General features: G+C 46.3%; 1 protein-coding gene across 12 annotated transcripts in view; it reads right to left on the bottom strand.

Moving 5' to 3' along the window:
* The window catches only part of TRAK1 (trafficking kinesin protein 1), a 99,880-nt gene that overhangs the window by 26,372 nt on the left and 51,597 nt on the right, over positions 1–21,911 (bottom strand). For all 12 annotated transcript variants that reach the window (XM_020872443.2, XM_020872447.2, XM_020872445.2 and 9 more), the window contains 5 exons: positions 13,015–13,091; positions 6,625–6,741; positions 3,819–3,919; positions 2,892–3,000; positions 964–1,042 (listed from right to left, as the gene is read on the bottom strand). In XM_020872443.2, the coding sequence (XP_020728102.1) occupies positions 964–1,042; positions 2,892–3,000; positions 3,819–3,919; positions 6,625–6,741; positions 13,015–13,065 (457 nt within the window). In that variant the 5' untranslated portion in view covers positions 13,066–13,091. The remainder of the gene's footprint in view (positions 1–963; positions 1,043–2,891; positions 3,001–3,818; positions 3,920–6,624; positions 6,742–13,014; positions 13,092–21,911) is intronic.

Genomic DNA, 21,911 nt, shown 5'->3' with positions numbered 1-21,911 from the left:
AAACAACAATCACAAGAGCCAGAGACAATGGTTTCTTTGTGGTTTGTACAAGGAAAAAAAAAGTCCTTATTACAAGACAGGGGGAGAAGTGGAGAGGGCACATGACGACAAGCGTGGAGGGAGAGTCCCCATCTTCCTCTATGGGCTTGGTCTGTCCTGAGGAGGAACCAACCCCTAGCTGTGGCTCCCAGGGTCAGTATGGGAGCCTCACCCACTGCCTAGAGTCACCTCCCCAGAGAAAATCAGGCAGGCTTTGGCGGTCAGCCCAGAGACACCACACCAAACAGAAGGTGACTCTGACCAATTCCATATGTCCCATACAAACACATCTCCAGTGACAGGAACTCCTGTTGCACTCTGTTCTAGAAAGGAACTATTGCGTGCACAACACAATTCTCCTGGGCGTTTTCAGTCCATACTCAGAGCCATAACTCATTTTACTAGATTTAAACATAGGGTGTGTTTCACTGATATTCTGCTGACACTCAAAATATTCTGTTTGCCCTTTTGTCTGATCTTAATGTGTAAACTTATCATGGAGAAGGTGGGGGAAGGCACATAATATTTGCAAAGCTGAGAACTCTGGCCTCAAGGTTTACACCTCAAATCACTAGAAAATTATTTTTCCACACCTTCAGTTCAGGACTCTAAAGCTGGACCTTATTTAGCCATTAAATAACCAATATTCCTGCAGAAAGCCAAAATGAAAATTAAATAGCCATTTTGGCAAAAGACTGAGAATGTATGGCTTGACAACCTCCCACCCGGTTTGTCGTAAATGAGGGTGAGGGGTGTCACACAAGATCAGGGGAGGCCTCTAGTATTCAGGAAAAAAATTGCTAATGAACCCAGGCTGGCAGGAAGACCGCATTCTATCAAGTGATGCAAATCCATCCGGTCTTAACGATGGCAGGTGGGAAAAGTAAAAGGTGGGGGACAGGAGTGGCAGGGGGCGGGCCATACTCAGCTCCTTCACACAGTCGTTGACCAGCTGCTGCTCTTTTTCTTCATAGGTGATGGTCTCCGTCTTTAGCTGGCAGGCCTGTGGACAGGGCTCAGGTCAGAGGCCCCACAGTCACACCTGGACAGGCCAGGTGATGCAGCAAGGGCTAACCTGGGTCTGGAATGCTGCCTTTCAGCATCTCCCCAGCGGTCACCCACTGCGCCCTCAGATACAGAAAGTCAATCCCAACCGCTAGAGGGCACCACACAAAACAGTTGCTAAAACTGCGAGCCCCTCTATTAGTCCACCTGTTTATTCATGTGTGTCTGTCCGGGCTCACAGTCGCGGATCCCTTTGTGACCCAAAAGAGCCTATGACACATACTGCCTACAGTGGGCATTCTAAGGATAAGCCCCACAATAAGAAGAGCTAACAATTATCACACCTGCTATGTGCTAGGTATGGTCCTCTGAGGGTCACAAGTGGGAATCTGTCCTGCTGTTTTCAGCTGAGCCAAAACAAGATACAATATGAAAAAGTATTAAAGTTCAGAGACCTAGGAGCTATGCTTGGACTCTATATGGTTTCATTCCTGGGTGTAAAGGTGGGAAGACAGAGATTTGAAGGCTCTAAGAAAATGCCACAGGTAGAGAGGTATCTCTGAGCTCTCAGGTCCTGGCCCCAGAGACATCACCGTCCTGAAAGCTAGGTGGAGGAGTCAGAATCTATGGCTGGGATCAGATTCCCTCTGCTTGCTTTACGTGATGACTCCAACAAAGGGACCGATCACCATGTGCCTGGGGCCAGGGCATTTACTTAGGGTGGATGCTAGAACTCAGAATGGGGAAAATTGGACCGGAGTCTTGGTTTGGCTGCTGGCTGGCAGAGAAAGCTTGGGTAACCCTCTTGATCACTCTGGGTTTATGTCTCTTATCAGTAAATGAGGGGCTGAAAGAGGTGAGGGCTAAGAGGCATGACCCTTTTCTCAGGCATAAGAGCATCTTGTTAAGCCCAGACATGAGGCTCTTTGCAACAAGTGAGGCAAGTTCAAAGTGACAGGTGGTCTGCCATATTGAGGAACTTTGGGGAGCCCTGGGCCAGCTTAGGTGAGCTTGCAGCTCAAACTTGACAAACCAAGGGCCTGATAAACAGAGTTGAACCAAACCTCTGGCTGGAGAGCATAAGCTCACTGATAATTAAACAAAAAACACTAAATCCCCATGCATCTGTGTTTCTGGATAGGGGCAGTAGGTAAAGTGCAATTATGTGGGTTTGGAGTAACAGAGACTTATAAACCCTGGCTTTATTCTTCACTAATTTGCAACATCTTGGGCAATCAAAATACCTAGCAGCCTGGGTCCTGGTTTTCCCAAGGTTTTTCCAGTCTTGTTATGAAGACTTTTTTTTTTAAAGAAAGCAGGCAAAGTACCCACCACAGTGACTAGCCAATCAGAAATACTCAAAAACATGAGTTCCCAAGTTGCTTCGGCTCAAACTTTTAAAGTTAGCTGTCTAAGAAATATGTCTCCAAGTTCCCAAGTACTATTTCCTTTGAGCACATCTGACCTGCAGTAGCATGAGAACAAGGCTCTCACACCAGGCCTCCAAGCTGTTTCTACATCTGAGCTGGAGACCATCAGAGCAAGGCCCCACCTTCCAGGAGCTTTTGCCCTAACTGCGAAGGTGGAGGGTTTGCCACTCTTACCCATCCTCACACTGCACAATTCACCTGTCTGTCTGCTGCAACCAGGATGGTGTGTGCTGCCTGGCTCATAAATGAGGCATGCCTGCTGGGCACTTGGTGTGGCCGTGACCCAGGGCCAGGGAGCCCTTCCACAGACCGTCACCCTTGAGAACGGCAGGGCTGTAATCACGGCTGTACTCGCCAGATAAGCACGCGGGGCCACCACCCTGGCAGAGAGGGGACAGGGCAGGGAGTGCACTTCACCTCGGATCGAAGTACAACGTTCTCCTCTTCAAGGTCCTTCAGCTTCTTCTGCAGAGAATCCAGGTGGAAGTAATTCTGGACGGAGGAGGACGACTCGTTCCTCTTCAACCTGGGGGAGAAAGTCCACTTCCTAGGGAGGGAGACACTTCCTCCCACCACCTGGCAAACCACACAGCACACAGAGGGGGGCTTTCAAGGAAAGCTCAGGCGGGTGTGCGTGTGACAGTGATGCATCAGGCCTCTCCCTCGCCCCCAGGAAAACAGCACAGGCTCACCTCACTTCAGTCCCACATCCCAACCCTTGGCTGCCACTTTGCCTCAATTTCTGGGGAACCAACTCTATTTCAAGCCTGCACAACCCTGGGATGCCTTCTATCTGTTAGGAACTATTTTAAGTACCCTACATGTATGAACTCGTTCAGTGCTCACAGCCCTACGAACTAAGTTACTATTATTATCCCCATTTTACCAATGAGGAAACAAGCAGAGAGGGTAAGTAACTTGGCCATGAGCACAGAGCAGTGAGCCCCAGAGCCAAGATCTGAACTCAGGTCATTGGGCTCTAGAGTTCATGTTCCTTACAGGAGACTCTGCTGACAGAGAAGAGGACTCCAAAAAGCCCCCATGGCACTGCTGGCCCCCGTATTCCCTCCAACAGCAGAGCCCAGCCTCTTACTCATTCACAGCCAAGCCTACTCAATCTACACTGACAACTAAGCTGTCAGAAAGACCCAGGAAGAGGAAAACTAAAATCCCATCAGAAAAAGAAAATCAATCTGCCTGAGGCACTCAGATGCTTGGCCTGCAGGAGGCCGAGGGCAGCCGGCTTGTGCTGTCAGTGAAGGTGACCCTGTCTGGGCAACTCCAAGGTCACGGAGCACAGCCAGCGGTGCTCCGGCCTGTGGAGACAGGCCCTGGGTGACTTACGGGGTGGAGCACACAGATTCCGGCTCACTCTCCTCCGCGGCGCTGGTGTAGAACTGAAGCAACTCATCCTTCATGGACAGTTCATGCCGGAGCTGTGACACCTGCACAGACCCAGTCAAGGCCCATCACACACTCTCCAAACGAGACGGCATCCCAACTCGTGCTTAAACACTTCCTGCCCAGTGACAGTATTTTAAAATTCCTCATTCAAAGTGAAGGCACATCATTGATTTTGTGCTATTCAAGGAAAACAAAGGGTTGAGTCTGATCCTATTTAAGAAACATACGATCAATTACTTTGTGGCAAAAAAACCCCTCCACTTAAATTTGTAGTTTTTACTTTGGTATAGAGAAGAGGTGAGAGGGGACGAGAAGGTGCTAGAATGATGGATGGGGTGGGGCTGGGGGGACGAGACAGCATATGGGCTTTGCAAGTAAACAGATGACAACTGGGAAGACACCCAGAGAGGTGGACCATGTTATCAAATGAAGGAAGTCATTTACTTCTGCCCAAACCAAATCCCACCTCAGATCAGAAACCTGGCAAGGCCAGCTCTGGGTGGGCAGCTAGCTAGATGGGCAGCAAGCTGGTCAGCCCTTGTTCTTCCACCTGGAAAATCTCGCAGCCCCATGTTGTGACTGCTACACCCTCATGGGAATTCTGGCCAAGCATGGCCAGATCTTGCTTTGCACTCAATGCTTACAAAATAGGAATTCCAGATACAAGAAAAAAAGAAGCAACCACCAGGAACTGGCCATACCAACTACTGCAGGCATGGTTCGACAAATCACACTTATTTATACTTCAGGTTTAAAGTAAACAAACCTGGTCATAAAATTGTTCACCTGCCCTTTCACTGTTCAGCACTGATAAACAGGCAACCAGCATGAGAACTGTAATTGTTTTCATTCTTTCTTGTTTCGAATTTGATTTGGATTCTATAGTTGATTCCAACTTTTCCTACATAACACAGTAAATATATTTTATCTTCTGTGGTAAAGCCAGTTTTATGTGCTTCAAGGCTTCAGTTTCAACCCCTAGACATCATTTAATGATGTGCCAAAGGAAATCAGTTTTCAAAGTCCAGGGTTCCCCAAAGGAAAGAAAGGCACTTCCACCCTCATAGGGCAGGATGTACTCTGTGAAAGGTGGGGAAGCCCCAAGCAAGGGCAGCAATGTGGAGAAACAGCACGTGAGGGCAATAGGTGACCATTTCCTAGTTTCTGACGGCATGTCTCTCTGCTCAGAAGGGGCCAAGGACGGGGACGGGCTAACCTTCTCTCATATGTGGAAGAAGGGGGGATTCAGATCAAGATGCTAGAGGCTGGGGAAGCAAGGGTTAACTTTATTTCTTATACCTTATCAGTATCCTACCTCATCATCTTTTTTCATTTTTTCTATTTTTAAGAAACTTTTCACTGGGGGATAATTCCTTTACAACGTGGTGTTGGTTTCTGCCTTTCAACAACATGAATCAGCTATATGCACACATATATCCCCTCCCTCCTGCCCTTCCGTCCACCCCACTCCCCACCCCCACCCCTTTAGGTCATCACAGAGCAGCGAACTAAGCTCCCTGCTTCTCACTAGCTATCTGGTTTACACACGGTAGTGTATATGTTTCAGTGCTACTCTCTCAGTTCATGCCACCCTCTCCCTCCCCCACTGTGTTCACAAGTTCATTTTCTAAACTTTCTGCATCTCTATTCCTACCCTGCAAATAACCTACCTCATCATCTTTTAAAGAGAACCCAGGATTAAAACCTGTCTTTATACAATGCTGTATGTCAACTGTATCTCAGTAAAACGGGAAGAAGAAGAAAAATCAATAAAAATGACAGTAAAACCCTTAAAAACCTTTTTATTACCTGGTGGCTACTCTATTTCATCATATGAAATGATGATTAAACCGAGACAATAGCTGGGAATAGCTTTAATGAGGAACAGGTCTCAGTATACCTTAGGGACATGCACAAGGGCATCCCCTCCCACTAAGAAAGTTTCTGATAGAAAATAAGGGAGAAGAAATGAGAAGAAGGAAAGCAAATCAAAGTCCTCACAGTTCAAATGCCCTGTTCAAAGGATAGTTAAGATGATGGCAAAGACGCTACCAAAGCGGGACCTGATTCTAAGTTTCTTACTCTTGCTGCGGCAACCCCACCTGAGCCTGCAGCCTTCCTCCTCCATCCACACCACATCCCTGCTGGGAAACCAGGGCTGCTCCGCTGTGACCTCAGCCCCAAGTTCCGTTCACAATGATGGGGGTTGATGACACCAGCCAAGATTTGTATCATTGAAATGGAAGGGTTTCTACCATGAAAACAATGGGCTACTTTTGGTTTTGTTTTACAAACACAAAATTATACTACTGTACTGACGAAGGGGCCATCACTGCCTCGCTCTGCAGGATGGCTGGCCTCCGGCTGAGGTTCCTTCTCCACCCACCCACACCCACCCCGGCTCAGGGAGCCCCACTCCTTGCTGGAATAGCCTGTGTGCACTTTCGCCAAAGCTCTGAGTGCCTTTCTCAGCCCACAGGGTGATCTGGACTCTTGGAGGACAGGGACTGTGACTGGTCCATACTGTGGGTCTACTGACCACACGAGGGCAGGTCCAGCTTGGGCCATCCCGTCCTCATTGTCAAAAGGGACAAATGATCAGAAGAGATGGCAGAAAATCAGCCCTCTGTGTCTGGGCTGGGCTTTTTCCAACAGGAGCCTGTTCTAGCATCACTTTCTTCGGCTGTACCCACGGCACCCAAGCCCCTGCAGACGGCTGCTCTTGCAGAGGCCGCCAGCGCCTCACCTCCTCCCTGATATGCTCCACCTGCTCCTCCAGCAGCTCGTTCCTCTCGGTTAGAGTCTTGTTCTTCTTCAGCAACGACTGGCCAATCCGAGCAGCCAACTCTAGATCCCGCTCTTTCTGTGAGAGGCAGAAGTGAGAACAGAAATTGAGAAAACCCATGCACCCAGCATGAAAGAAAACAAAGGTGTTTAGCAATAACAATGGATTACTGATTCACCATCCACGCACTGGCCTCTGATACACGTTCAAAGAGCAGCTCACTCAGTGACACGGACCCCAAACATTGAAAGGGAACCTTCCAATCTTATGAAAACAAGTCTCCTACTGCAGGAAAAAAAACATGCTTCCCAAAACCTTTCTATGCAACTGCTTTTGGTCTTTGTGTAATCACTTGATAATCTGTCTTCCCACCTATGGGCTGGGCTACAGTCATATGAGTGCCCAGCAGAGGGAAATACTTGGGAACTATTTACGGGATGAATGAGTGAATCCAGAAATTCCAAGTGTGCTAAAATAGCCAAGGCAGCCTCTTTGGCATACCTAAGTTAAGATGGAATTTACTGAGTTCCTTAGATTCACTGCGTATGCAACAAAAATATTTAAAGTGACTCTAAAATAGAATACAGTTTTTTTTTAAACTTATGGTTACTTAGACTTTATTTTTTTAAAGAAACAGCTCTAAGAATGGAGAAATAATGCATAAAATCACCCTACTTCAGAAACAAAGACCGTTGCAGACACATAATTTTCTGTTAGCTCAGCAGCTGACATTTAGGGCACAGCAATGCATGGAGGAAAATCTTTAGTGGCATATAAAGGTCCAGCTGGGTTTATGGGAGGAAAGCTGGCTCCTGACAGTGGAGACAGTGGGGTGGATGCCATCACCAAATGCAGACTTATTGATCCTTGCTGATGAAACCACTGGCCACTATGTGTAGATTCACTTGCTCACTTATAGGTTGGCATGGGGAGGAGAACTCCGGAAAGTAAAAACCTCTTAGAAGTCTATGCTAATTATTCTGCTCATTTGGTGTAAAAAAGCAGAAGACCAGGGACATGTAGTTTTGAGCAGAAAAAAGCTGGGGAGGAGTCCTAGCTTCTGATAACCAAGTGAGCTTACAGTTTACATTTAACAAGGATCCTCTAGATCCATTCTTTCCAAACACAGATTATAAATCATCCATAGGTTGAGAATCATTCTAGTCATGGCAACTGACATTTTGTTTCAAACGACATTCAACAGCACAGAACTGACATACCAAGGTGCAGTCCATGAAGGAAGGTTATTATCTCATGTTTAAATGTCACTTGTCACGTATTTACCTACAACCTAAGAGGCATTTCTTAGAGTAGCTACCCATCCAAAGTTTAACTGCTTCATGTGAACTGTTCTACCCTGTAATTTGAGAGTCTGGGTTCTGGTTGAACATCCCTGGGGCCTGGTTCCCTTGTCTGTGAGAAGAGGTCAGGTGGAGGGGCAGACTAGCTGAACGACCCTTTCAAAGAATCTTCCAGCTTGTGGCTCATTGAGTTGTAAGACTTTTCAAAATGCAGCTTTTATCTCCAACTTTTTTCATGCCCACCACATTATTTCATGCAGTGGAACAGTAACACACCCCCCTTCGCTCATCATGGGAGTTTTGATGAATTATGAGCAAAGCGTAGTTTGGGGGGACTGGATCCAATAGTGATTTAACTCCCTGGAGCTCTTACACAAATGATGGTCTCTCTCCCCTAAGTCTTCCATGGTCCTGAAACCTGTAACTGCTGCCACTACTGTCCCAGAAGACAGCTGGGGGTCATGTCAAGTGAGCCATAGATTCATCCAACTCCTTCCCCATCTGTGCCTCCCCCTCCTGCCCTCCCAGGGAACAAAGGGGACCAGTGAGTTTGCCCAACCAACCGAGATGCCCCTCTCTCTGTGCGTTCATCTGCACTGGCTTCCACATCAAAGCAGTGTCCTTATCTCAGTGGCCCTTAATCACTTGTCAGACGCAACAGTTGTGCATAGTCGGTATCGGCAGGAAACGACCCACAGAGATTGTGTGAGGGAACCCACTTCTCCAGAGGCTGCCCCAAAGTTACCAACTAGTACAGGTGGCTTGCACTGGCTGCTGTTGTTTAGATGCCAAGTCACGTCTGACTCTTTCGCGATCCCATGGACTGCAGGACGCCAGGCTCCTCTGTCCATGAGATTTTCCAGGCAAGAATACTGGAGTGGGTTCCCGTTTCCTTCTCCAGGGAATCTTCCTGATCCAGGGATCGAACCCGTGTCTCCTGCTTGTTAGGTGGATTCTTTTAACTGCTGAGCCACGTGGGAAGCCCTTCAGCTGGCTACGTCTCAGTGAAAACTGTAGCCCCCACTGTCCAAAATCATGGTCTCCATAACTCTCACTCCAGTCTATTAAATCTCTCTACTAGAACAAGCCCTCAGACTGAATACCCAGCAGGTGTTTTATGCTCTTCGGCTCATTGCCTACTGTTCTGTGTTGTTGCCATCACGCATCCAAGCTGCTAAGATCCTGTGCACACAGACATTTCATACACAGATTTCAGTGCAAACAAATCAAGCCAAAATCATAATGGATAAAGACAAGCTCAGCAAGGCACTGCTGAGCACATGAAGGACGCCGAAGGCTTCCCATGGCACACAGAAGCCAGAACCCAGGAGGAATGGGGAGCAGGCAGGGGAAGGAAATAAGTGGGGGTGGGCTCAACCACAAAGCCCCCCAACCCTCCCAACCTATGCTGATACACCCCAAACCTCAGACCCAAGGCTTCCTTGCCCTACTAAAGGGACGACTCTCACTTTGCCTACACCCCAAATCTAATCTTCACAGTAACATAAATAAAATGCTCTGCTGGGAAAAAAAAGGAAGTTACAACAAAAATAATCAGAGATGAAATGAAAATCTTAAACAAAAAGGTTGTGAGAAGGTCTCTGGTTTTTCTCAGGCAAAAGACTGGCTGGGCTTCTCTTTAAGAATTTTAGGAATGAAAGAGTCTCATTTCTTACAGCCAGCCAACACATGATAAATATTTACTTCTAAAACCAGGAAAACAGGTAGGAGATGACCGCTGGAGCAAACTACAGTGAGAAAAATGGAACTGCAAACACACTGTGACCTTTGGAAATAGGATATTAAAATAACTGGTTCTTTGATTCCCCAGGAGATAGCAGCCAGGTGGGGCTCAATCTGGCTCTCTCTACTCCCTATCTACATCAAAGTTTTCCTGAAAATTTAAAAGACTGTGACTTGCGTCTCGGCCCCGGACCAATGAGCACTAGAGCTTCCCGGCATGGCCCCGGAGATGGAGAATAGCCTGCCTCCCACACTGAGCAGTTGATTCATCTCATTCACCCACTTAAGGATGAAAAGCATGACTAAGGGGCCCCCAGAATAACCCTCTCCATAACTGGGGAGGAGGCAGCGTTGCCCAAAGGTGAATGCCGAGCAGCAGCAAGCCAGGGCAAGCCGCAGAATCCTCTTCCCCTTCAATGAGAAGCAAACTCTTCGGGCTGGCTGAGGGCTGTGCGTGGCATCCTGTGCAGATCCTGCTGGTACCCCATCTGCACGTGGCAGGCGTGCAAAACCAAAAGAAACAGAACCAAAGCCAGGAAGAGTGCAGCATGGGACAGCTGTCACGTGACTGGGACAATCAGACTTTAATCAGGAAACCCTGCCTAGTTCCAAAGAAAGGCGGCAACTCAGATATGATTCTTATCAGGAGAAGGACAGGAACGGCGTTGTATATAAAACACACAGATGCACCCAGACCATGGCCAGGGGAAGCTGCTAAAAATAAAACAAAGAGGGTAGAGCAAAGAGCCACCTGAAGAAACTACACCAAAAATATTCTTTTCAACAACCCAAAAAAATTTTTTTAAACTATGACAACATACTTTTTATACAGTGACATTCATTTAGGAAATTAGCTGTGAATTGCTGATGACCAGAATCTAAATACAGGGCTGGAGTCCCAGTCTCCTCTGAACACAATCCTCAAACATCCAAGCAGAGATGGGTCTGGCCCTGTGAAACCTCACCCAGACCTGCCAGCTCACATTCATCAGGAGCCAGGAACCATGGGCCCTGGACACTCACTGAAGCAGCATCCCATTTAAAAAAAAAAAAAAAAAAGTCACCCAGTTCATGTTTTTAAAGTAAAAATGTCTCATTGACAATCAACTAACCATCCTCTCCAGAACGAAATAAACAAGACAATAAACAACTATAGCCAAAAGCAACAGGGCCACAGTGGTTAAGGGCCCTGGCTGGAAAACAGCTATACTATGTGGCCATCTTCTGTTCTCTCAAGAGTAGGTCCCTTCACTGTAGGATGGGGCAGCAATGGCATCTACTTCTGAGAACTAGCGTAGAATTAATGAGATGATGCACTACAACAGCTAATTCTCAAAGTTTACCCTTATGAATAAGCATGACCACAGAGGCAGGCATTTATCTAAGGCCTGTCATTTCCAAGAGTAAAATGGAGAAGGAAATCAACAGGGTTCCCGCCTTGGAGAAACTTCTAGCCAACACAGCTGGAAGAAAAAGCAAACAGAACAATAGTATGGCTTACAAACTCAGAGCAGGTGGGGGCACGGACTACCTGTGGCTGGGTGTGTGCGGCAGCTTCAGAGGTCCCCAGTGAGCCCCGCAGCATGACATTCAGAGGCAGGAAGAGATAGAGGGGCAAGACGGTGCAAAAGGTCACAGGTAGGAGAAAAGGAGGCAGGTACCGGGGAAGAGTAAAGAAGAGGATTCAGGAATGTGGTTAAGTGGATGGCCTGGAATGCCACGCCAAGGAGTTCTGAGTGTCGGGTTTGGGGTTGGGCCAGGTGATTACAGAGCATTTGGGAGGGTGGCAGTTGCAGAGAAGAAAGGGAGAAAACTCAAAATCATGCCAGGGCTCCAGGAGCCGTGGTAGTAGCCTTGGGGAAAAAATAATTAAGGTACAGACACAGGAGCACCTTCAGAAGACTGACTGGGTGTGGGGTGAGCAGTGGATTCAGAAACAGGGCACTGTTGGGGAAAATGGATGCAGCAGAAAGGGGCTGTGAGAACCATTTCCGAAAGTTGGTGATGTTGGCCGAGCCAGCCTACGAGCTGCCCAGACAGATGCAATTGGAGAACCACCAGGGGGCCGGTGCCCCTAAAATGCCTCAGCAAGGGTCCTGTCACACAGCCAGAAAATCTAATCTTACTTATTTGGGACTGAGAAATCTGGGATTTTCCTGACAAACAGGTGGTCATGTGGGTCTCCACTCCTGCTCTGTGTCAGCTCCAGTGGATCTACCAGGGGGTGGCCTTCAGGAGAATGAGAGGGAAGTGGGTAGCCGGGGAGGTGAGCCCTCAGGAATGGGGCATAGGGGTGGATCAGAAGGTTCCCATCCTCAGAACAGGTAGGAAAAACCTGGGTGTACAGAAGGGAAGAGCACAGGGAGAGAGAGAGACATGAAAAATGGGGTGAAAAGACCATCCCCAACCCAAGAACAAAACCTCAGGTCCCACACTGCTGCTTTGTCCTGCCACTGGCTGAAAATGAGGGTTTCTGTGTCCCTCATATCTTTCTACTCTATTCCTCAAGAAGGGCTAATGAATAGTCACATGACTCCTATCATGCTAGATTCTAGAGCATAAACCAGGATCTAAAAGTTAAAATCTCTGCATTTGAGGCCTGATTTTGTGGGAAGAGTGGAAGAAGTTTTAAAGACAGGCATTTATTCAGCAAATACTGAGAACCTACCATGTTCTGGCCTGTTCTAGGTGTGGGGATACACATAGGATACTCATCTGCCTCTAGAGACCATCAGAGCACCTTAATTCTCAAATGTCAACAGGATGCTGAGAAGAAACTGAGAAAACCATAGTCTCTAAAATGCCTGCAGCTCATCTGATCCTAAGTAAGTTTCCTAAATTTTTCTTGCCAGGCTTGTTTTGGTTATTTCCATGCCGACACTGCATAGTAACATTCCCTTAACCTGACTAAGTAAAAACACAGCACAACAAAACAAAAACGTTACAAAGATATGAATAATGATGTCTTTTTTCTGACATTTTTATATACATTTAACATATATCATTAGTATACACTTTAAGAGTTTATAAAGCTTCAACTGGGTATTCTATAGCAAGTATTTAAATGTTGCCCTATTCCGTTATTAATCCATTCCTTTTAAAATCCAAAATATCTTGTACAAAATTACAGTGACTAAAGCCAACATAGCTACCAGCTCAAAAAATAAAAGCCACTGAAATCATACTCTGAGAGGGCTCAATTTCTGACACTCTTCACCAAGAAAAATAGTAATGTCTGCTTTAATCAATATAAATTATAATCAGTCAGTTATAAATGACTCTTTTTGCCTTTCCCCGAATCACTTACCTCCTCAAGAAGCCGAGTTACAGCATCTATGTCATTATATGTTTTAGTCATCTGGCCAACTCGTTCAGCACATAAAACTGCAAGAAATAAAAATGACCATGTAACTACTGATGCTACAAGTCTGCCAAACAAATGACCTACCTAAAAAAGTGGCTCTAACTTATGTTGTCGTGAGTACAAAGGGTAGTTGGTTTGGCCAGGTTCAGCCCCACTGGGTTTGATGCCAGAGAAAAGCCCCAAGCTGTGTGGGGTGAGGGGACAGGGGTCTACTAATCACTGCAAAGCCTTGACACTGCATATGTGTGTGTGTGTGTGTGTGTGTGTGTGTGTGTGCGTGCACATCCGCACGTGCACACTCGGGGGTGGTGCTGAGGGCAAGGCGCTGGAGTGGAAAGGGGTCTGGCCTCCTATCTGGTCAGCAAACCAAAGTGGGTCAGCAGCAGAGTGAGTGATATATAAACCGCCAGAAAGAGCCCTAAGATCTAGACCCCACATTCTGTACAGAACCACGCACGTGGACACAGTGGGTCCTTTCCAAAGCAATTCTTGGTATCAATTATTAAACAGTCTTAGCTGATAATTTCATAATGGCCCAGCCTCCTCTCCCCCAAATGGCCTAAATTCTAAGGCTCTGCAATTAGTTTCCAAACCATGAAAACCAGGGTGATAGATTTTTTTTTTTTTAATCCACACACACACACTCATACACAGGGTATTTCATAACATATGCCATTGCTTAAGAGGTCTTAAGAGGCTGCCTTCAGGCCATTTCAGGACTATGTCTTTGTTTTTCCTTTGGGGAAAAAGGGTGTGCACTGAAAGAAGGCTTTAGCTTCCAGAAAAATCTCAGGGTTGTTTTATTTTAAATCAATGGCAAGGAAATGATTTGTAGTCCAAATACCGTGAAGGTAGCTTGGGTTTTATTCTGAGGAGAAAGGAGAGAAAGCAAATGGATTTAGAGTCAAAGTATAAAATTTTTTGACACCAGCCACTTAGGGGCCAAATAATAACTTGTTAGTAATTCCTCATAACTAAGACTCTAATAATTCTTTTAAGAGTAAAAGACTTAGTTCAGCTTTCGCAACAACCCACTTGCAGTCACAGCCCAGGCAAGGCCTTTGGGAATTGAAGTGTATTTCTAACCAAACTCAGTAGCATCACTAATGGCTAATTGCAGCTGGAAAGCAATAGGTCTCTAAATATTTTATAAATGCAAGCAGAGATCATCATAGTGGGTGAGCTCAGAGAAATAGGATCTGTTGGAATGATTTTCTAGTTTAAGGAAGAGACCTGAAATCTGGTTACAAATCTGAAACCCTCCCAAAACAGGGCGCTCTGAGCCAGGATGGGGGAGGGTTCTTCTGCCGGCCTCTCCACCCAGTGCTTTATGGCAGAAACCCTCTGGCCGCTGGCTGGAGGAAAAGCAAGGGAAATGTACAGGGTTGGTTAAAACCAGAATTTAACTTGATGGAGATGGAGTCCAGCTCAAATTGCTGTAAGCAGTTCATCAGCTCGATGTCACAAGAAACTCTTAAGTGCAGAATCCTATGGTGCAGACAGGAGTTGGTTTTCATGCTGCACGGCTGTGATGCTCTACAACAGTGCAGACAAGACCCAGAGGCTGTCCAGTCAGCTCCCTCTAGGAGAGTATGGCAAGCCGGGGCATCAACGGGCAAAAGGCCGCTATGCTGAAACCTGTGCTATGCTGACTCCAGGGCCAGCTAACGCCCACCCTAGCTCTCCTCAAAGGACTAGGTCCTTCGCTTTCCTGGAAAGAAAGACAACCAGGCTACATTTTAAACTCATTTTGGCTCTCTGTTATCCTAACGTAAGAGAATAAGACTCAGAGCAGCTTTTTGCCCTTGGATTGAATTAACTGAAAACTATATTTACATTTTAAAGCTGTTTTTTTGAATTGAGATCACTGTAGTTAATTATGTGTAGATAATCACATGCAGATGTAAGAAATAACATAGAGATTCCATATACCCTTTACCAAAGTTTTACCCGAGAGTAACATTTTGTAAAATTATATCACAACCAGAGTACTGACATTGCTACAATCTAGGAATCTTACTCAGATTTCTCCATTTTACTTGAACTCGTGTGTGTGTGTGTGTGTGCACAAGCATGTGCACCTGCACATGTGAATATTAAGCTTTATATGATTTTATCGCTGGTGTAGGTTCAGGTATCCACCACCACAAGGACCGTTGTACTGCCCTTTTATAAAGCTATTTTTTTTTTAAAGATTTAACATGTTTTAACAACTGAACCCAATAAAACCTACACCTGGACTGGGGCTTTTTCCAGCATGAACCAGTCAGGCATATGTCATCACCACGTACATTGTGACAGGAGGTGAGGGGTATAGAATGATGCAGAGACCTCCAGGAGGCTCTGAGGTCCCTGACAGCCCAGCCACAGAAGTCAGAGGCAGAAATGAAAAACTACTATGGAAGCATGCGCTCTGTTATTCCAGTTACGTTTTCAAAAATACATATAATCCCAATGGCGAGGGGGTAAGGGAGTACAGATTTATACTACACAGAAACAAATAGAATAGCCATCCAGTTCAGTTCAGTCGCTCAGTCCTGTCCGACTCTTTGCGATCCCATGAACAGCAGCACGCCAGGCCCCCCTGTCCATCACCAACTCCCGGAGTCCACCCAAACCCATGTCTACTGAGTCGGTGATGCCATCCAACCACCTCATCCTTTGTAGTCCCCTCTCCTCCTGCCCTCAATCTTTCCCAGCATCAGGGTCTTTTCAAATGAGTCTGCTCTTCGCATCAGGTGGCCAAAGTACTGGAGTCTCAGCTTCAACATCAGTCCTTCCAATGAACACCCAGGACTGATCTCCTTTAGGATGGACTGGTTGGACCTCCTTGCAGTCCAAGGGACTCTCAAGAGTCTTCTCCAACACCACAGTTCAAAAGCATCAATTCTTTGGTGCTCAGCTTTCTTTATAGTCCAACTCCCACATCCATACATGACTACTGGAAAAACCATAGCTTTGACTAGATGGACCTTTGTTGACAAAGTATTGTCTCTGCTTTTTAATATGCTATCTAGGTTGGTCATAACTTTCCTTCCAAGGAGTAAGTGTCTTTTAATTTCATGGCTGCAATCACCATCTGCAGTGATTTTAGAGCCCCCCCAAATAAAGTCAGCCACTGTTTCCACTGTTTCCCCATCTATTTGCCATGAAGTGATGGGACCAGATGCCATGATCTGGTCATGAATGTTGAGCTTTAAGCCAACTTTTCCACTCTCCTCTTTCACTTTCATCAAGAGGCTCTTTAGTTCTTTTTTACTTTCTGCCATTTGGAGAGAAATGCAAATTTTAATTTTCTTTTTTTACTTTATTTTTTTGTAATGACCATGCCCTGATGGGAAAAACATTACTTAAAATATTTGCCAGGAAATATTTGACTACAATATAGGGTACTCCCTGAGGTAACTTTTAAGAGTAATTCATAATAGCACCATCCTACATTTACCAAGCATGCTAACTACAGCCTGGCCTTGTTCCTAGCCCTCTAGATGGATTATCTCATTTACTCCTCAGAGCAAAAAATACTACAGGGTAGGCACTCACCTTAACCCCATTTTACCAAAGAGAAACTGAGGCCTAGAGAGGTTAACTGACTCACCCAGTGTCACACAGCTAGCAAATGGTGAATTTCAAAGCAAGAGGAGACTCCTAGCAGAGGCAGCAGCTAACACTTAAGAAGTCCCTGCTATGTCCAGGAATTTAATGTGCTTTTCTTGTTTACCCCTCACAACAATTTGCAGGGTAGGCACTATTATGATGAGTATTCTATGGATGAGGAAACTGAGGCTAAGAGAAGTTAAGGACCAAGCCACATGAAGCTGTGTGTCCTGTGGACTGAGCCAAGGCCAGTCTGGCTCCTGTATCAAACTAGGGAGCCATAGAGGATTCCAGGGCATGGCTGAGGTCAGCACAAATCAACAATGTTTAAGAAGCATAAAGAAAGCAAAAAGCACCTGTGCTTTAGGTCAGATCTGTGATCCTGGTGCCATGAGGCTCAGGTTTTCATAGGAGAATCTACAAAGGCCGTGAGGCCCTGGGCAAACCCCGTAATTATATCTTGGGCTTCTTCTTCCAAGAAATGAAGACTAACAAATGATCCTTTAAACAGTACAACAAGCACAGTTTGCACTTTTCAAGCACCAATTTTCCAGATACTCAATCTACAATAAACCATCTCAAGTTTCTCTCTCCGTGAGAACAGTATCTCAAATAGAAGTTTCACTTCTGAACAAGGAAGCTCTACCAAATAAATCTACTTCCCCCCAAAAGGTATTGAAAACAAATGAAAACTTTATGTTCAGTAGGAGCCAGACATAAAAGACCATATATTGTATGACTCCATCATATTAAGTATCCAGTATAGGCAACTTATAGAGGCAGGCCGCCGATCCGTGGCTCCCTGAGATGAGGAGCGGTGGTGGTTTAGTCGATGAGTCATGTCTAACTGTTTGTGACCCCATGGACAGTAGCCAGGCTACAGTCTGTAGTCATGGGATTCTCTAGGCAAGAATACTGGATTGGGTTGCCATTTCCTTCTCCAGGGGATCTTCCCGACCAAGGGATTAAACCGGGGTATTCTGCAATGCAGGCAAATTCTTCACCGACTGAGCCACCAGGAAAATCCAAGATAAGAAGTAGGAAAGGGAATTCATTGTAAATAGACATGAAGGATCTTATGAGGCGGGATGGTGGGGGGCGAGATGTGAATGTTCTAAAACTGAATTATGGTGATTGTTGCCAACTCTGGAAATTTACTAAAAAACACTATAAATTATTCACTTACAATGGGTGAATTTTACAGTATGTAAATTATACCTCAATACTTTAAGTTATCATCAAATTATATGCAAACAAGCATCCCTGGGCTACATATGCCACAGCCAGTCATTTCAACAGAATGTGACAAATGCATTCTTTCTTGATCTCATGATGGAGCCTTTCTCCAGCCACAAGAATGTTCTCAAACAGCAAAAGTGTTTAGGAGTAGCAAATCAGTGATTAGAAAAATCAGCACTGATAAATGGCACATAAACGAACTAATCTAACCCACATGGACTAGACTATTTTCACTTAGATAATTTTCATAGCATCTGCTTAGATGGCAGAAGTTCACAGTACATCCATAATGCCAGCTCTTTCCAATTTTCACTCTTATACTTTCCTCAAGTTACAGCCACTTCTTGGAGATTCAGCCATGCCCTTCCCTTGGCTGTTGCCCTTTAATATTTTCAAAATAATTTAGACTTGGCCCAAAAGCCCAAGTGTATTAACTACTAAGACCTATAAGACACACATGATTTGGCTTTAAACGCCCCCCCCAAAAAAAAAACCCCAAACCTATTTTCATGCAGCCCTTGATGTGTGTATTGGAATAGAGTGAGGTTCACAGTACTATAGTACTTGGTAATAAAAAACAACGCTCATTTGCCTGCAGTTAGAACAAAATGAAAAAAGAACAAATTTCTTGTTATTTCTGTTTAAATGGCTCCATGTCCAAAATGGCCAGAAGCATAATGAACCTTATATTTACAAACGTCCTATGTCCCTTCCCACCTATATAAGTCACATGATAGCCCGACACATAGTTGATGCTCAAAAAAGTGGAAGAGCTTCTTTTACTCCCAGACCAGTCTTTGCAAAGAAAGGCTCATTTCTAACCAACCAGAGGGCCCAGAGAGGGGTGAAAACATAAAAGCTTGGTGTATATCTCATCACCTCCAGATGAACATGTATCTTGGAAAGAAATCCCCTCCCCACCAGGCTTCCTGCATAAAAAAGAAGACATCTGGAAACAGGCCAAGTTCAAGCCCAGTGTGATATGATGAGGCACAAAGCTGCTAAGAAAGAAGCTGCATTAACAGAGAGGCATCAACTAATAAGCAGCTGTGGTCCTAAGCCAGAGGCAGACAGGCAGACTGCCGGCCACGAGTCCTCACAGGTGAGAGGTGCTGGTTGATCATGACAGCTTTTAGGGACAGTCTCAAGGATGGCATGGTGGCAGAGGCCAACCCAGAGCCCAGTTCACTGCTAACAGCAGTGTGTTTGGTCATGAGCAGCATCTGCATGGTGCTGGCTCTACGCACTGGGAGGTGGGAGCAAGGTGTCACTTGCCAAGAGTGGAGACCTCACAGGACAGCTCTGGCTACATTTGCCTACTCATCAGCATCGCCATCAGGTGAGATTAGGGCGTGATGACTGTACTGGCTCACTTTCCTTTGCCAGCGCTGTCTGAGAGCAGGGCACCAGAGCAACTTACTGAAGAGGCTGGGAAGAAAAAAGAAAATTACTATCAAGTATTTACAACAGGCTAACAGTTTCCAGACGGAGAAGGCAATGGTGCCCCACTCCAGTACTCTTGTCTGGAAAATCCCATGGATGGAGGAGCCTGGTAGGCTGCAGTCCATGGGGTCTAGAAGAGTCGGACATGACTGAGAGACTTCACTTTCACTTTTCACTTTCATGCATTGGAGAAGAAAACGGCAACCCACTTCAGTGTTCTTGCCTAGAGAATCCCAGGGACGGGGGAGCCTAGTGGGCTGCCGTCTATGGGGTCACACAGGGTCAGACACGACTGAAGTGACTCAGCAGCAGCAGTAGCAACAGCTACCAGGAGTAGTTTACAAATACTATTTCATTTAAAACCAGAACAACACGGTGACACAGATATGACCTCCATGAGACACTGTGAGGCAGAGAGAGGGGCCAAGTGACTTGTCCAAAGTCAGACAGGACCTAACTATGGACTTGAACCCTGTATGTTGGATATTACAATCATCTACCCCGCCCTAGACTGGAACACTCAGAGTTGACCCATGGGGGCCATTCATCACCAGGGTATTTAATGAAGGCCTCCTCGGTGATATCCAAATGGCTCATTTATGGATTGCTCACTATGGGCCCAGCAGTCTGCTAAAGTACTGGATGTCTACCACCTCCTTCAATGTCTACATTTATCCTAGGAGGGAAGTACTACCATAGCCCACATTTTAGACATGAAATTACACAAGGTCACAAAGCTATGAGAGGGTCTGATTCTATTTGAACTGGGGCTCTTAAGCACAGCTGAGTAAACAAAATGAATCCTACCCTTGAGGAATTTAAGCCCTAATTGAGAAGGTAAAACAAATTAGCATAATCCAGAGGAACCAGCAGGAAGTGCCAGGTGGGAAAAGCTCTTAGAGAGTTCAGATGGCTAGAGACTGGGGAACAGGTACTACAAAATGCACAGCTTTGCTCATGGCCAGCCTTGGGGTGACGCTGTTACCTCTACCCTAGAAAGAGCCCTGAGCAAGGGACATGTGTGGTGCAGCCATGGATACTATCAAACAAACCCCAGGCTGAAACCAAGGTGACGAAAACAATGGGTAGAGAGACCTTTGTAACAGAGGTGAGGTCAGTGCTGATAAGCTAGGCCAGCTCCTTTCTCTAATGTGGCCCTACAGGGCGGAGTCCTACAAGACAGACACTCAGTATCACTACAGACCCCAGGGCCAAGGCCTGATGGCGCTTTCTCTCTGGGGTGGACATTCCCACCCCACAAGACATCACACTGATGCTGCTCCTGGGCTTCACCTTGGGATTCTTCACTGAAGAATCTGGACACGTGATGCTGGACACGTGCCCGAGGCACTCCATCAAGCTCTGGGTTCCCACTGTCTAACAGCATCATTTGCATCTTGGCTTTTTGCAGATGATAATTACTGGGTAGTGCTCAGCCCCTGAAAACTGGCCGGTGTCCAAAACACTGACTACTGACCGGCAGCAGCCACCTCTGATGAGGGGACTTGCGCTCTCTCACAGTCTCAGGGCTCAGTAGACCCCAGACCACGCCACACGCTCTTTTCAAATCCTGCCACCCGAAGGCCATCCTGAATATACCTGCCAGGAAATCAATAACCAATCTGGTAGTTGGATGACAGTCTCAGAAGTGTCCAGGTGAGAAAACATGACAAAGATCCCTCCCTCGAGAAAGCGGGAGGAAACTGCCCATAACACACCACAAGGGCGTGATGAGAAAGCTCCACTCTTCACCAGTGTCTTCTTGGAGCTGGTATCACAGCTCGGGCACAGAGGGGTGTGACCAATGCATCATCGCTCAGCAGCACTGTGACTCCCCCTGCTCCATCTCAGGGATAGGGGGAAAACAAGAAAGCCCACCTCAGAGAATGCCACTCAGCAAGAAATCACTTGAGATCAACTCAGTTTCTGCACCACACAAGCCTCCGGGGACCAGAAGGACACAAAACCTAGACATCTTCTCTCCTGAAGACGAAAAGAGCCATGCTGCCTCTGACAGCTGTGTGATCCAAGCAAGCTGCTTCTCCGGGTGCTTCGTGGGTTAGGAAGATGATGTGAGATAATGTGAGGCAAGGGCCCACAGCTCTACTAGCTGAGAGCTCAGGTGTGGTGGAGGGCAGACCCCACGGTGGGGTGAGGGCCCTGTTCTGTGCTTACAGTCCTGGGACTCTGGATAACCTATCTGAGTCTCAGCTGCTTTGAATGCAAAATGGAAATAATACTTATTTCAAAGACTGCTTGAAGATGAAATGGGTGACATCAGGAAGTGCCTATCACTCCCAGAAGGTGACCTGGGAGGGACCAACATAAGTCTCCTGTATCCTTGGCTACCAATATTAGTGTTGCTGTTCAGTCACTAAATCGTGTCCAACTTCTTGTGACCCCATGGATTGCAGCATGCCAGGCTTTCCTGAGCTTCCCTATCTCCTGGAGTTTGCTCAAACTCATGTCCATTGAGACAGTGATGCCATCAACCATCTCATCCTCTGTCGTCCCCTTCTCCTCTTGCCTTCAATCTTTCCCAGCAGCAGGGTCTTTTCCAA

The sequence above is a fragment of the Odocoileus virginianus genome, chromosome 26 (genome assembly GCF_023699985.2).
Source record: "Odocoileus virginianus isolate 20LAN1187 ecotype Illinois chromosome 26, Ovbor_1.2, whole genome shotgun sequence".
Taxonomy (NCBI): Eukaryota; Metazoa; Chordata; class Mammalia; order Artiodactyla; family Cervidae; genus Odocoileus; species Odocoileus virginianus.
Note: the sequence above shows the minus strand (reverse complement) of the source record. Positions and strands in the feature narration are given on the sequence as shown.